Raw genomic sequence first — 15,187 nt, forward strand, 5'->3', positions numbered from 1 at the left:
AGATAGAGAGAGAGAGATAGAGAGAGAGAGAGAGAGAGAGATAGATAGATAGATAGATAGATAGATAGATAGATAGATAGATAGATAGATAGAGGATAGATAGATAATCTGGACATGAATAATGTGAGAATTTGTCCTGCCAAACTATATAGTTTATGTATTGAGGGCTTTTTCTACTTGTTTGTTTTTCCCAATGTGAAGTGGGAGGCACAGTGCAAGTGACAGATTTATTTTCCAAAGCTAGTTAATTAAAAAAATAAAAATGACAAACTCTTTAAAAGAAAAAATATCTTTAAAACTTCCAAAGCAAACTTATATGAATACTGTTTCTGGTCATCAACTATTTAACATATAATGTCAACATAAACTGAAAAAGTACAAAAAAGTCTCTAAAGCTCATAGGATTTTAGAGCTAGAGATAACACTAGAGGCCATCATAAAAAGTACTTAGTACAGACCCCTCATTTTAAAATTAGAAGTCTGCAACCCAGGAAAATTATGAGACTTACTCAAGATCACATAGCTAGTTATTGGTGAATACAAGATGGAAACCCTGGGCTTTTGACTCCAGGTTCCTTCTTATCTCCCCTTTGACACTATATGTTGCTTGTTCTTAGACAGCTAAAAATAAAATGTGAGCTTGTTCAGGAGGTAGATCTAAATAAGTTTCCTATGAGTTAAACTTCCTGAAATTTCTTGAGCCTCTATCATACACAGAATGAAATGTCATTTTCTTTCTTTTTTTCTTTCTTTCTGCATATGAATGGGGTTGTTTTCAAAAGCGTACAATCATCCAAAAGGGATTAGATCAAGAGTCATTTTGTTCATCATATTCTGAAGATGGATATTCAAAATCCCAATTTATTCTTCTTGTTAGTGACCTTCCCATGAGTCATAAAACAGCAGAAAGAAGAAAAGTATGTGAGGAAGTGGTCATTTTAGGCTGGGATGGCCCCAAGGCCTCTCGAGCCCAAGCTTCTGTCCAAATTGTTTTTTTCAGCAACAGAAAAAAGACAGGAACTAAAGCAGCAAAGGTTAAGTCAAGCCTCAAGGTTAAAGACGATTTCAAACATAAACTGGTAGGGATAAAATACTAAATTCCAGGAAGTAAATTGGGAGCCCCGGGCAGAAATCCTAAATGTTATAATTAGCACTTTTCCCTGGTTTAGGACAGACAATAGAAGGGTTGATTTAGTGTGCAATTTGTACTCCTCTTCTGAAATTGCATCTTAACCAGTAATCTGAGGATTCCAGCTAATCATACAAGCATCTATCTATGATTATAACATAGGGGAAAGAAAAAAAAGAAGTATAAACTAAGGAAATTTAAGCGAATTCTCCCTTTAGCAACATGGAATTTTATTTTGTTCATCTGAAAAAAAGACTCAAAAATATTAGAGTAAATGCCAAAAGATTAAAAACAAATTTCCAATGAAAATTATATTTTGAAACTTTAAAATGCATCTTTCAGTCAAAAAAAATCCCTCTCCCCGATAACTATGGATTTAGGAGTATGTCCTGGGTGATTGGGTTCAGATCAGTTTAAATATTATTAGCATTGTTGAGATGCTAATGAACATTTTAAAGTGTTCTCAGTAGGAAATAATGACTCTGAAGTGAAGGCCCGAAAGATGTAACTACCATAAGAGTATAGTGACCACTGACAGCCTTGGTATGTGGATATAATTATGAAGAATTTGGGAGTTCATAGAGAACTGAGGGTGGGGGGAGAAGGGAGGATTATAAGGGCACTCAAAGAAGCAGTAAGGCTAGGGTCTCAGCACTAATCAGGACAATTCCAGTTTCATAATAGTTTCTTTCACTCTCATTCCTTAACCACCTCTTCATTCTGTTTACTCAAGCAAGTATTCCGTGTTCTGTTTAGAAAACTTTTGGTAATAATTAATTTAAAATTCGGATATATTTGGGTGGTTTCAGTGCTGAACAAATTGAGATAAGTTACATATATGCTCATTGGAATAATTTTAAAAGGTCTATTTAAGTACCATTTCTTACCGTTACTCTGTTTCTTTGTGGCATATCCATCTCTGAACTTCCACCAGACGTGAAGCTGAAACAAAGTTAGAATTTAGCATCCTGAAGTAAAGCTTGAAAACACATGTACACCAAATATTTCCATATATTGTAACCATTCAAATGAAATTTAAAAATATAAAAAACTATTTTATTTTTATTCTAAATATCAGTCTTGAGATATCATAAAGTAAAATTATGGGGTGATTGATTTAGATTGGGAATGAACCTCAGAGGATATCTAGTCCAACCACCTAATTTTGCATAATGGGAAACTGATGCCAAGAGAAGCTAATTGCTCAAAGAAATGCAGCTAATTTGTTATAGAGGCAAAATTTGAATCCAAGTCCTCTGACTCCAAATCACTTTTCACTGCACTGAAAACAGAATGGAATAGAAATTGTATTTAAAATATGCAAAAAATAACCTGGAAAATGTTCTTTAGAGAAACATTAGTCCACTCTCAAAAGTCAATTTCTAGCTCTATGAAGCATGACTTCTCATCAGCATTTAATATTGTTGACGAATTTTCCAGTATGATTTCATGATAGCATTCTCTTGGGTCTCTTCCCACCCTCAACTGCTTATTCTCATTCTCCATGTTTGGAATATACATATATATGTATATGCATATATAAAGACACATTATATATATACAAATATGTGTATGTATATATATGTGTGTGTGTGTGTATGTAATCTTACCCACTAATATGGTAAACCACAAAGCTTATCTCATAATCACTCTTTTCTTCTTCTTCTTCTTCTTCTTCTTCTTCTTCTTCTTCTTCTTCTTCTTCTTCTTCTTCTTCTTCTTCTTCTTCTTCTTCTTCTTCTTCTTCTTCTTCTTCTTCTTCTTCTTCTTCTTCTTCTTCTTCTTCTCTCTCTCTCTCTCTCTCTCTTTCTCTCTCCTCTCTTTTTAGCCAGAAAAGAGAAATTTCCTGGACAGCACCAATATTTGAGTCTATTTTATGAATAATCCCAAGTTTGAGAGTCTGGGCACCAGGCTCTTGGAAGGAGATTTTCTTCTTTCTCAGAGAAGAAGGAAGATCAATAACATGGGTTCTGAAGCTGGAGAACTGGACCCATGACATGAAGAACATGGAGATGAACCACATCGTGAGGCAGCAGGCAGTCTGAACCTTGCAGGTTCTCCCTGCTATTGCCTTTAGTTGCTCAGACACAGGTATTGTTTCTTCCAGAGTCCCCAAAGTATCCTTACTTTCTATCTAGCTGTTTAATGGACTATTTAAGTATTTATGTATATGCACTCCTGAAGTTTTTTCATCTCATCAGTTTTCTGGGAGGATAAATAATGGCTTCCCCCTAAAGACCAAGAATCTCAAGCAAAATCTTGGAAAAAGTTAGAAGGGGAGGTCTCACAATACTAGAATTCAATTTTACTACAAAGCAGTAATCATAAAAAAAATTTGGTACTGGTTAATAAAAAGATGTTGATCAGTGGAAGAAATTAAATGTACCACATACTGAGACAAAGAAAGTCACCTAGTATTTGATGAAACCACAGACCACAGTTAATGGGAGGACTGACAAAAATGCTACAAATGCTAAGAAAACTAGAAAGCAGTCTGCCAGAAATTAGGTATAAACCAACACCTCTTCTCCCTTTTGCCTTTCCTTACAAAATCATAACCTTCATCCATACCATGACCTCTAACCCCTTGACTCTTCATTCCTCTCCCAGGCCATCTTCCCTGAACTAGCTATTGTCTCCTCTTCTTCCCGTCTTCACTCCTTGGTGAACGAATTCAACTCTACACTGTTCTCCCGAATCCCTAGCCTCCTTATCTTATAGTTTGTGTCCAACGAAGCCTCAGCCTTGGATCACTCCCATGCTGCTGAATGAAGGTGGAGAAAATCACACAATCATTCTGACTGGGACCACTACAATTTTATGTTACACCACCTCAACTGGGCCCTCACTGCAGTAAGGCAATCCTACCACACTTCCCTTATCAACTCAATATCCCACTCTCTACAGTGACTCTTCCAAATCTTTTCATCCCTCCTCAAATCTCCCATGGCTCCTCCTCCCCCTACTCTCTGCTGAGAAACTTGTCTTATATTTTATAGAAAAAACAGAGGCCATTCACCATGAGCTCCATTTTCTTCCCTCTTTATTATCTCCTATGCCTCAAGATGCCTTCTGCCACTTTCCCTTCCTTCACCCCTGTCTCAAATGAAGTGGCCTTACTCCCTACCAAGACTAATCTTTCTCCCTGCTCAGGTGATCCCATTCCATCACATCTCCTCCAAGATATGGCCCCTTCTGTCATCCCCACTCTTTAATTATTTTCAATCTCTCCTTCTCAACTGGCTCATTTCCTACTGCCTACACACATATCTATGTCTTCCCTGTTCTGAAAAAGAAAAAAAAAGCCTTTACCAGATTCTTCCATCCCTATCATTATCCTATATCACTCCTGCTTTTTATAGCTTTACTCCTTGAAAAAGCAATCTATATACTTATAATGGGAATGCAAATTTGGAAGATCTTCCCTGCCCCTAGGCTAAAATGCACCTGAAGCCTGGGGAGGGAGGCTTGTTTTTCAGTAGATACTTCTTGATTGGCCAGTGAGTCAATAGGGTTGTTATATTCTCTGAGCCAGGAGAGGGCTATATAAGCCCTGATGTGTAGCTTTGTTTTGGGACTCACTTTGAGAAGTGTTCTGTGATTTGATCTGAATTCTGGGAAGCCGCTGCTGAGAGTCCCCCGGCTTTGAAAAACCCAGATGTGGAAACCCAGATGTTGACTGGGTATGGATGTAATGGGTGGACAGTTTGGAAAGCTGTCTACTTGATCTGTTAATGTCTTGATAATTCTGTCTGTATATTTTGAAGTTCGGGGTGCTGACCTTTTTCCCCTGAACAAGGTAAACGATATATGTCTGACTGATTAAAGTAAGCTTGTTAACCCATTTTGAGTTGCTTTCCTTTAACAAAGCAGATCCAAGAACCTGTATGGGCGGCAAACCCTGAGGACGCTTGGGGTGCTTGCTGCTACAAAATGGCGTCACAAACAGGATCTGCAGAGTAAAAGGAAAGTATGGGGGCTGGGATAATTGTTTGTTTCCCAGTTGTGGTAGCTGTGACTCTGTGGAGCCGTGGAGCAGGAGAGAAGAATGGCCTGCATGCAGACTTCGCTGAGCTGAGAGCGGGAATGGTGAGCTGCCTGCATCAGGACCTGGGCAGAAGCCAGGAGCGGCTGCCACCTGCGGGAGGAGAAGGAGCCCAGGAGTTTGGAATTCAGCCACAGGAAAAGATAAGAACTGAGCAGCAAAGCAGGGGCACTGAATGTGTTTCCTGGCTGCATCCCACAGTTTGGGACCCTGGGGGAGAATGGACTTGTGACTATGGTGGGTGGGATGAAGTGCCTTGGATCCCCAGGGACCCCACCTTGTTGGTTTTGTTGCCCAGCCCTGTGCTTGGAGGCAGGGGCTGGAGCTGTGTGAGGGGAAGGATACCCCTCCCCCCTCCCCCAGAGAACTTTGTTTGAACTCTTGTTTTGAATTGAAGTGATAATGCTATCTATGTACTTTGTGTTTGTTTAAGGGCCAGTGGCCACTTTGGTAACTTTAGTTCTGTACTTTGAAAATGTGACCTAAGAAATGTTCAGAGCTAATTCAAAAGTAAATTGTCTATGCTATGGGCATGAAAGATCTTGGGGCTGAATGTAATGGGAATGTAAATTTGGAAGATCTTCCGTGCCCCTAGGCTAAAATGCACCTGAAGCCTGGGGAGGGAGGCTTGTTTTTCAGTAGATACTTCTTGATTGGCCAATGAGTCAATAGGGTTGTTACATTCTCTGAGCCAGGAGAGGGCTATATAAGCCCTGATGTGTAGCTTTGTTTTGGGACTCACTTTGAGAAGTGTTCTGTGATTTGATCTGAATTCTGGGAAGCCGTTGTTGAGAGTCCCCTGGCTTTGAAAAACCCAGATGTGGAAACCCAGATGTTGACTGGGTATGGATGTAATGGTTGGACAGTTTGGAAAGCTGTCTACTTGATCTGTTAATGTCTTGATAATTCTTTCTGTATATTTTGAAGTTTGGGGTGCTGACCTTTTTCCCCTGAACAAGGTAAATGATATAAACTGATTAAAGTAAGCTTGTTAACCCATTTTGAGTTGCTTTCCTTTAACAAAGCAGATCCAAGAACCTGTATGGGCGGCAAACCCTGAGGACGCTTGGGGTGCTTGCTGCTACAATACTTTCACTCCTTTCACTCTCTTCTTAACTCCTTATAAATTGCTTTCCAGCCTTATCATTCCAAAAAAACTGCTCTCTCCAAAGTTCCCATTCATCTCTTACTGCCAAATTTAATTACTTTTTCTTCATCTTCATTTTCCTTGACCTGTCTGTAGCCTCTGACACTGTTGACCTTTTTCCCTCTTTGATAATCTCTTCTCTCTAGGTTTTCTGTACACCCTTTTCTCTTGGTTCTCCTTCTACCTTTCTGACTTCTCCTTCTCTGTCTCCTCTGCTGGATTCTCTTACAGATGACAACCTCTAACTGTAGTCATTCCTCAGAGTTCTGTCCTTGGCCTTCTTATCTTCTCCCCCTAAATTACTTCACTTGGTGATCTAATCAGTTCCCAGAGATATAATTGCCATCTCCATGCCAATGATTCTCACATCTACCTGTCTTCCCCAAACTCTCTGCTGATCTTCAATCTCACATCTTCAATGCCTTTCAGACATCTCAAACTGGATGTCCAGTAGAAATCTTAAAACAATCTTGTATAAAACCAAACTCATTATCTTTCCCCCTTTCCTTTCCCTCTCTCCTATCTTCTCTATTACTGTAGAGGGGACCATCCCCCTACCAATCCTTAGGGCTCACAACTGAGAAGTCATCCTGGATTCCTCACAATCTCTTACTGCCCCACCTCTCCCCCCACCCCATAGCCACATTGTTAATAAGACCTATAGACTTCACCTTTGCAACATATCTCAAACATATTCCCTCCTCTCCTCTGACACTGCCACAATTCTAATGTGAGCCCTCATCACCTTATGCCTTGGTTATTGCAATAATGATGAGTCTGCCTGCCTCAAATCTCCCCCCACTCCCATCCATCCTCCACTCAGCCACTAAAGTGATTTTGTAAAGTGCAGATCCAATCATGTCACCTCACTACTCAATGAATGGCCTTCAGGTGTAAATACAAAATACTCTTGGCATTCAAAGCCCTGCTAGTCCCTCTACCTTTCCAGTCTTCTTACACCAGTTAGAACATCCTCCTGGCTGTTCCAAAAACTAGATAATCCTTTTTTTTCCTTTTTGGAGGGCAATTGGGGTTAAGTGACTTGCCCAAGGTCACACGGCTAGTTTTTGTGTTAAGTGTCTGAGGCTGGATTTGAACTCAGGTCCTCCTGACTCCAGGGCCAGTGCTCTATTCACTGTTCCACCTAGCCACCCCTCCATTTCTCACCCCAGAGAATTTCCCTGGCTATTTCCCATGCCTGGAACTCTTTTGCTCAGCTCTGACCACTGACCTCCCTGGATTCCTTTAAATTCCAACTAAAGTCTCACTTTTCACAGGAAACCTTTCCAAACACCTCCTCATTCCAATGCCTTCCCTCTGCTAATTATCTCCTATTTATCCCATATCAAGTGTGCCTTGTATGTATTTGTATGTTGTCTCCTCCATTAGATTGTAAGTTCCTCAAGACCAAGGACTGTCTTTTGTCTCTCTGTATCCCCAGCACTTAGCACAACGCCTAGCACAAAGTAGGCACTTAATAGATGCTTATTGATTGATCACATACCAAGACAAGCATCAAATGGACACAGGACTTAGATATTAAAGGCTATGTGATAAATTAGAGGAGCAAAGAAGAAATTGTGTTTTGTATCTATAGGTAAGGAAAGAGTTCATGAATAAACAAGTGGTAGGGAAGATTACACAAGATTAGATAGACAATTTTAATCATAGAAAATTTATAAGTTTTTGCATAAACAAAACCAATGGAGCGAAAATTAGAAGGGCAGCAAGTGACTGGAGAAAAAAATCCTATGCAACAAGTTACTTTAATAAAGGTCTTATTTCAAAGATATATAAGAAACAGATTCAAATTTATAAGACTAAGATCAATCCTTCAACAAACAAGTGGTCAAATTATTTGAATAAGTAGTTTTCACAGGAAAAAAATAAAAATTTTCAGTAGCCATTTTTTAAAAATATCTACAAATCACTAACAATTAGAGAAATGAAAATTAAAGCAACTTTGAGGTTTTACCTCACACCTATCAAATTAGCAAAGTTGGCAAAAAATAGAATTACATATGTTGTGGTATACATTTTAAATAGAAATTTAATAATTACTGTCTTTATAACTCAGAGCCAGGGCTTGGTGAAACTATGAAGTGGTCTGACCATTCGGGACAGCAATTCAGGACTATACCTAAAGGTCACTAAACAGTAAATAAATACTCCTTTACACATTTATTAATTTTATACCGCCAGAGAAATCAAATAAAGAGGAAAAGTATCAATAGTATACTAATATTTATAGCAGCTCTTATTTTATGGTGGAAAAGATTAGAAACTAAGGAGAAGGAATGCCTATCAATTGTGGAATGGCTCAACGAATTATGTTATATGAATATGGTTGAATGCTATTATGCTGAAAGAAATGATTAAGGGGGAATTTCAATGACACCTGGAAAAACATATGAACTGAAGCAGAGTAAAGAGTGCAGAATTAGGGGGCAGCTAGGAGGGGCAGTAAATAGAGCACCAGCCCTGGAGTCAGGAGGACCTGAGTTCAAATCTGGCCTCAGACACTTTACACTTACTAACCATGCAACCTTGGGCAAGTCACTTAACCCCAATTGCCCTGCCCTTCCCTCCTCCAAAAAGCAAAAAATAAATAAATAGTTTTTAAGTGCAGAATCAGGAGAATTTATATAAGAACAATATTTTAAAGAAAAAATAAGAAAAAAATTAAGAGTTCTGATCATTCTAAATGACCAACCATAATCACAGAAGACTCATGACAAAATGTACTACTTCCTGGCAGAGAAGAAAAGATTCATTATATCAAGTAAGACATACTTTTTGGACATGGTCCATGAAGGAATTTGTTTGCTTGCTTATGCATATTCACTACAAAAGTTTGTTGTATTTTTTTTTTTAGTTTTATTTATTTTTTTTCCCCAAGAGGGGAGCTGGGAGAAAGAGAAAATAGATTTTTGTTGTTAAAAAGACTTTATTTTTTAAAAATAGAGCTGCTATAGGGTTCTGATAAAAATATATATAATAAAGGCTTCCTCATACTAAGTACACATTAACACCTTGAGTGCCTATGTGGGACTAAGGGACTCTGTTACACGATATTTGGAGAAACCTAGAAATGAGCTATTATACCAAGAGTATACTAGAAGATTTTTATAGATCAACTCTAGGTGAAGAAAATGAGACAAAGAAGGAAATTGATCCCCAGAGGGTCAGGGACACAAGGATTTGAACCAAGTATCACTGAGCCTAGAATCCTTTGGAGGGTCCTGACCATTGGCTACAAAACCAATAACTATTAAATTCTTATTTAAAGTATGGAGAAGTTGTCTAGCACAGGGGTTAACTTTTTTGTGTGTCATGAACTCCTTTAGCACTCTGGTAAAGCCTTTCCAGAATGATATTTTTAAAAGCATGAAATAAGATACTTAAAATTAGAACGGAAATCCAATCCTTTATTGAAATAAAGATGTAAAATACGGCCTCAGACACTTAACACTTACTAGCCATGTGACCTTGGGCAAGTCACTTAACCCCAATTACCCTGCCTTCCCCCCTCCAAAAAACAAAAAAAAAAGATATAATTTTTTTTTTTCCCATCCACATTCACAGATCCAGGTTAAGAACCCCTTTTATAGGGAGTGATTTTCCTCAAATCAGTCAGCAATAGAACCAGAGATGCCTTGAAATCCAATTTGGCACTATCAACTTCCCTTTTCAGGAAATGGAAAACAACCCATTAGCAGAGATCTCTGTAATAAATTCAGATTTATGTGGCAACTTAATAAATGTTCAAGTACACATTTAAGAAATGCTCACCTAGGGGGAGGAGCCAAGATGGCGGAGTAGAAGCATGACCTTCCCGCAGCTCCGGCTTCCACTCTCCCTAATCCATGTAAAAGGGGGCTCTAAACAAACTTTGGAGCTGCAGAACCAACACAATGACACAGAGAAACTAACCTCCCACTGAGGACAGCCCAGCAGGCCGGCAGGAATCCAGCGCAGCGCTCTGGGAGCCGAGCCCAGCCCCATGCAGAGGCTTTAGCCCCAGGGCGGACCTGACCAGCCGGGGCCAGAGGGACTCCAGATCAGCAGCAGCTGTGGCCGTTTCCAGATTTATCAACACATAGACACAGAGGACAAAGTGAGAGGTCAGTACAGTCTGGACTTTGGGACCAGTAAGTGGGAGTGCGTGGCTTTTACCCCCAGGGCTAAAAGCCACTGAGATGCCGGCACAGCCAGCCAGCGCCACCTGGTGGCTTCAGCTCTTGGCCTGCAGAGTGTAGGGGTATCAAGCACCAGTCTGAGGGGTAATCGCTCTTGCTTTAACCTGCTTGGATCTGGATTGCAGTCTAGGGTGGAGGTTCTGGGGTGTGTGTCCAGCTTGCCAGAGCGTGTGGAGACCTCAGAGAGGGCACCCATCTAATACCTCCGGCAGCTGAGAAAACCCCAGCGTTTGGGACAAAAGCTCCCCTGTCTGGTGGCAGAGTCCTACTGTGGCAAAAAGCCCATAAGTCAAGTAATTGAGTGGCAAAATGAGCAGGCAAAGGAAACAAAGCAGACAGAAGGTTACAATATTACATTCCTATTTTGGGGACAAAAAGGAGCAAAGCATGGAACAGGAGGAAAACAGTGAAGTCAGAACTCCTGCACCAAAAGCTTCAAAGGAAAATACAAGCTGGTTACAGGCCATAGAGGACCTTAAGAAAGATTTTGAAAACCAAATAAGAGAAGTGGAGGAAAAATTGGGAAGAGAAATGAGAACAATGCAAGAAAATTATGAAATGAGAGTCAACAGCCTGACTGAGGAAAATTATACCTTAAAAAACAGACTGACTCAAATGGCAAAGGGGGCCCAAAAAGGCAATGAGGAGAAGAATGCCTTAAAAAGCCGAATTTGCCTGATGGAAAAAGAATCTCAAAAGCTCAAAGAGCAGAACCATTGCTTCAGAATTAGATTGGAGCAAATGGAAGCTAATGATTTTATGAGAAATCAAGAGGCTGTTAAACAGATCCAAACAAATGAAAGAATAGAAGGCAATGTGAAATATCTCATGGGAAAAACCATGAGCCTGGAAAATAGATCCAGGAGAGAGAATTTAAAAATTATTGGACTGCCTGAAAGCCACGACCAAAGCAAGAACCTAGAAATCATCCTCCAGGAAGTTCTCAAAGAAAACTTCCCTGATGTTTTAGTACCAGAGGGCAAAATAGAGTTTGAAAGAATCCACCGATCACCTCCTGAAAAAGATCCCAAAAAGAAAACTCCTAGGAATATTATAGCCAGGTTCCAGAATTCCCAGATTAAGAAGAGAATATTACAAGCAGCCAGGAAGAAACAATTTGAATATTGTGGAAACACAATCAGGATAACCCAGGACCTGGCAGCTTCTACACTGAGGGATCGAAGGGCTTGGAATATGACATTCTGAAGGGCAAAGGAGCGGGGATTAGAACCAAGAGTCACCTACCCAGCAAAATTGAGTATCATGTTTCAGGGGAAAATATGGTCATTCAGTGCAATAGAGGACTTTCAAGCATTCTTGCTGAAAAAACCAGAGTTGAATAGAAAATTTGACATTCAGATACAAGAAGCAAGAGAAGCATGAGAAGGTAAACAGGGAAAAGGAATCATAAGGAACTGATCCAAGTTGAACTATTAACATTCCTACATGGAAAAACAATAATTGTAACTTATGAAACTTTTCTCAGTAGTTGAAGGGATTAGAAATATATATATACTTGTCTATATATGAGGGTATATGGGCATATGAATACATATGTGAATGTGTGTATATATGTTTACAGGTATACATAGATAGAGGGCACAGGACCAATTTAACAGGAAGGAATGATACTTAAAAGGTGAAATTAAGAGGTGAGAGGAATATAATGAGAGGAGATAGGGAGAGACAGATTGGGGTAAACTATCTCATACAGAAGAGGCAAGGGAAAATGGTTACAATGGAGGGGAAGAATAGGAAGGCAAAAGGGAATGAGACAACCTTATTCCCACTGAATTTGGCTTGAGGAGGGAGTGAAATACACACTAAATAGGGTATCTCACCCTCCAGGAGAATAGGGGGGGAAGGGGATGAGGGGGGATGATAGAAGGGAGGGTAGGCTGGGGGGGAGGGAGGTTGGAAGCACCCACTTTTGAAAATAGACGGGATCAAAGTAGAGAATAGAACAAGTGGGAGGTGGGATAGGAGGGAGGGAAATATAGTCAGTCTTTTACAATATATTCACTATGTTATTGTTTTGCATTAGCCACACATGTACAACCTATACTGAACTGCATATCTTCCCAGTAAGGGTGGGTGACAAGGAAGGAAGGGAATGAATCTGGAATTGAAAGTTTTAAAATCAAATATTCAAATATATGTGTGTGTATATATATATACATATGTATATATATATATATGTGTGTGTATGTATGTATATATATATATATATATACAATTATTAATACCATCTTACATGTAATTGGGAAATAAGATATACAGGCACTGAGGCATAGAGATCCAGTGGAAAAGTAGAAAGGGATATGGGAGAAAATATGGGAGAGCAGATTGGAGGAGGGAATATCCTGTGGGACTGCTATTTTGGGGCAGTGGGTAGGGGAAAAACGGGGAGAAAATTTGTAACTCAAAATCTGGTGGAAATGAATAATGTAAATCAGAAGTTAATAAAGCATTAATTAAAAAAAAGAAGTGCTCACCTATGAAATATAAACATATCAAAGGAAGTCATCTTCATGGCCTTATTTTAATAATTCCTGGGAAGGAAATAATAATCTGAAAGAAATTGGAGGTTGGCTGCAAATCATGATAATTCAGCATATATAAATGAAAACTATGCTGTAAGATAATAAAGAAAATATAGACCTTTGAAGGTCTATTAGCTTTGGGGAAAAAACAAATTAAAGTTAACAAAATAAATTATACCATTTCTATAGTGGAATTTGTAAGACTGAAAAAATATATATATAGTACCCTGGAAAGAATATGAGATTTGGAACTTCCTGTGCATATAGCAGTAATAGAAACAATAAAATGCAATATTTACAATATAAGTAAATATGTAAGGTAAGTATATTCAAATAGGCTACCTAAATATATTGATGCAGCTCATGGGTGGGATGAATTTGAGGCAACTCTTCTTTATGGGAGATTGTGAATTTTGCCTTAAGAGGGAGCAGAAGAAAGACCTCCTCTGGGTACTTGCTCCTTCCTTGCCTACCTCCAATTAGGTTAGAATTTTCTTTATCTACGCCCTCAGATATTGGTAGAGGGGTAAAGATCTGTTTCAAGAGGAAAGTCACTTCTCTGGACACTCTTAAGGAGAAGCCCTTAGTTCTTTCCCATCAAACACTATTTCAGAAAAGAATATAAAAAATTTTAAACTAAATTTTAAAAGACCATTACAAGGGGTGGCTAGGTGGTGCAGTGAATAGAGCACCGGCCCTGGAGTCAGAAGGACCTGAGTTCAAATCCAGCCTCAGACACTTAATACAAAACTAGCCATGTGACCTTGGACAAATCACTTAACCCCAATTGCTCTACTTTCCCCAATCCAAAAAGCAAAAAAACAAACAAAAAAAAAGCCATTACACACAATGAATAATGAACAAGCTCATTTATTCAAGAAAATGGAGAACAGAATTCAGAGAAGTCAGCAGATTATAATATACCAAATCAAGAAAGAGTATCCAATATCACCAAGGAAGTCTGTTCTAGCAGCCTCTAGAAAAGCAAACAATTTTATGGATATGAAAAGGCCAGTTCTCCATACATATCTGCCATTTCCAAGTTTCTGCCTCCATGGAGTGTCTATCCACATGTCTCTTCTGAAGAAATGAATGTCTGGGACCATTTTCATAATTTCCTTATTCAGGTACACAAAACACACCAGACTTGGTTGGAAGCCTGGTTGCATATATAATGAGAATTCTTTTTTTTTTTTTTAAGCAATTGGGGTTAAGTAACTTGCTCAAGGTTACATGGCCAGTTATTTCTGGGTGTGGTGCTGAGTATCTGAGCCCAGATTTGATCCAGGTCATCCCAACACTGGAGCCGGTGCTCTTACTCGCTGAGCCACCTGGCCACCCCTAAGCAGTTAGGGTTAAGTAACTTGCTCAAGGTTACACAGCCAGGTGTTTCTGGGTGGGTGCTAAGTGTCTGAGCCCGGGATTCGATCTCCAGGTCTTCTCAACACTGGAGCCGGTACTCTTACTCGCTGTGCTACCTGGCCGCCCCTATAATGAGAATTCTTAATAAAGTATTGTTGAAATGATTTCCTAATCTATTTTGCTCCTACAAGAAGGCCTCTACATTATGTAGCACGGACTGGGTTCTGAGAGATTAAGCCTGAGAGATTAGATCAGAATTGTTTAAATTCAATCCACAAACCTAGGTTGGAGTTTACAGCTGAATAAGGAGAGAAAGGAGATCAAGAGTTCTGTCACCCTAAACCTGGAAAGCCTTCTGGCTAGTTGGCAGAGGATAGAGTCAGAAGCAATCTACTGAAGTTCCAAACAGGTCCAAGTCTACAGAACCCAGAAGCAAACAAGATCTAGAGTTTCCAAAGGTCAGACTTTTAGTAAGGCAATGATGAAACTTTGCTTTAGACAAAACTTCTTCAGGGACACTGAAAGTCTGAAGATTCACAGACTGAGCAGCTCCCTGGATCCTTAATGAACAAAGCACTTAGTCTGAAAGAAAAAAGCAGCAGTACCCTAGAAAATACAGATGAGGGCCAAGCAAGACCTAACGTTCCCTCCAGAAACTCATAGACTTGCTACCAACACAAAGTTCTAATTTAGGCTGGAAGAACAGCAGAAACAATACACCTGATATTATGGAACCAGAGGCACTCCTGAAACAACCCAGAA

At 39.4% G+C, this 15,187-nt stretch overlaps 1 protein-coding gene across 1 annotated transcript in view; it reads right to left on the bottom strand.

Moving 5' to 3' along the window:
- Positions 1-14,119, bottom strand: part of CCDC192 (coiled-coil domain containing 192) — a 338,981-nt gene extending 324,862 nt beyond the window's left edge. Inside the window, exons 1-3 of the mRNA XM_069087735.1 lie at positions 14,089-14,119; positions 13,406-13,532; positions 2,017-2,071 (exon numbers count right to left, since the gene is read on the bottom strand). Of these exons, the coding sequence (XP_068943836.1) occupies positions 2,017-2,071; positions 13,406-13,532; positions 14,089-14,119 (213 nt within the window). The remainder of the gene's footprint in view (positions 1-2,016; positions 2,072-13,405; positions 13,533-14,088) is intronic.
- Positions 14,120-15,187: the final 1,068 nt, after the last annotated feature.

This window comes from Petaurus breviceps, unplaced genomic scaffold (assembly GCF_028583685.1).
Source record: "Petaurus breviceps papuanus isolate PSGF00001 unplaced genomic scaffold, PetGlider_PUasm1.0 183, whole genome shotgun sequence".
In the NCBI taxonomy this organism is placed as follows: domain Eukaryota; kingdom Metazoa; phylum Chordata; class Mammalia; order Diprotodontia; family Petauridae; genus Petaurus; species Petaurus breviceps.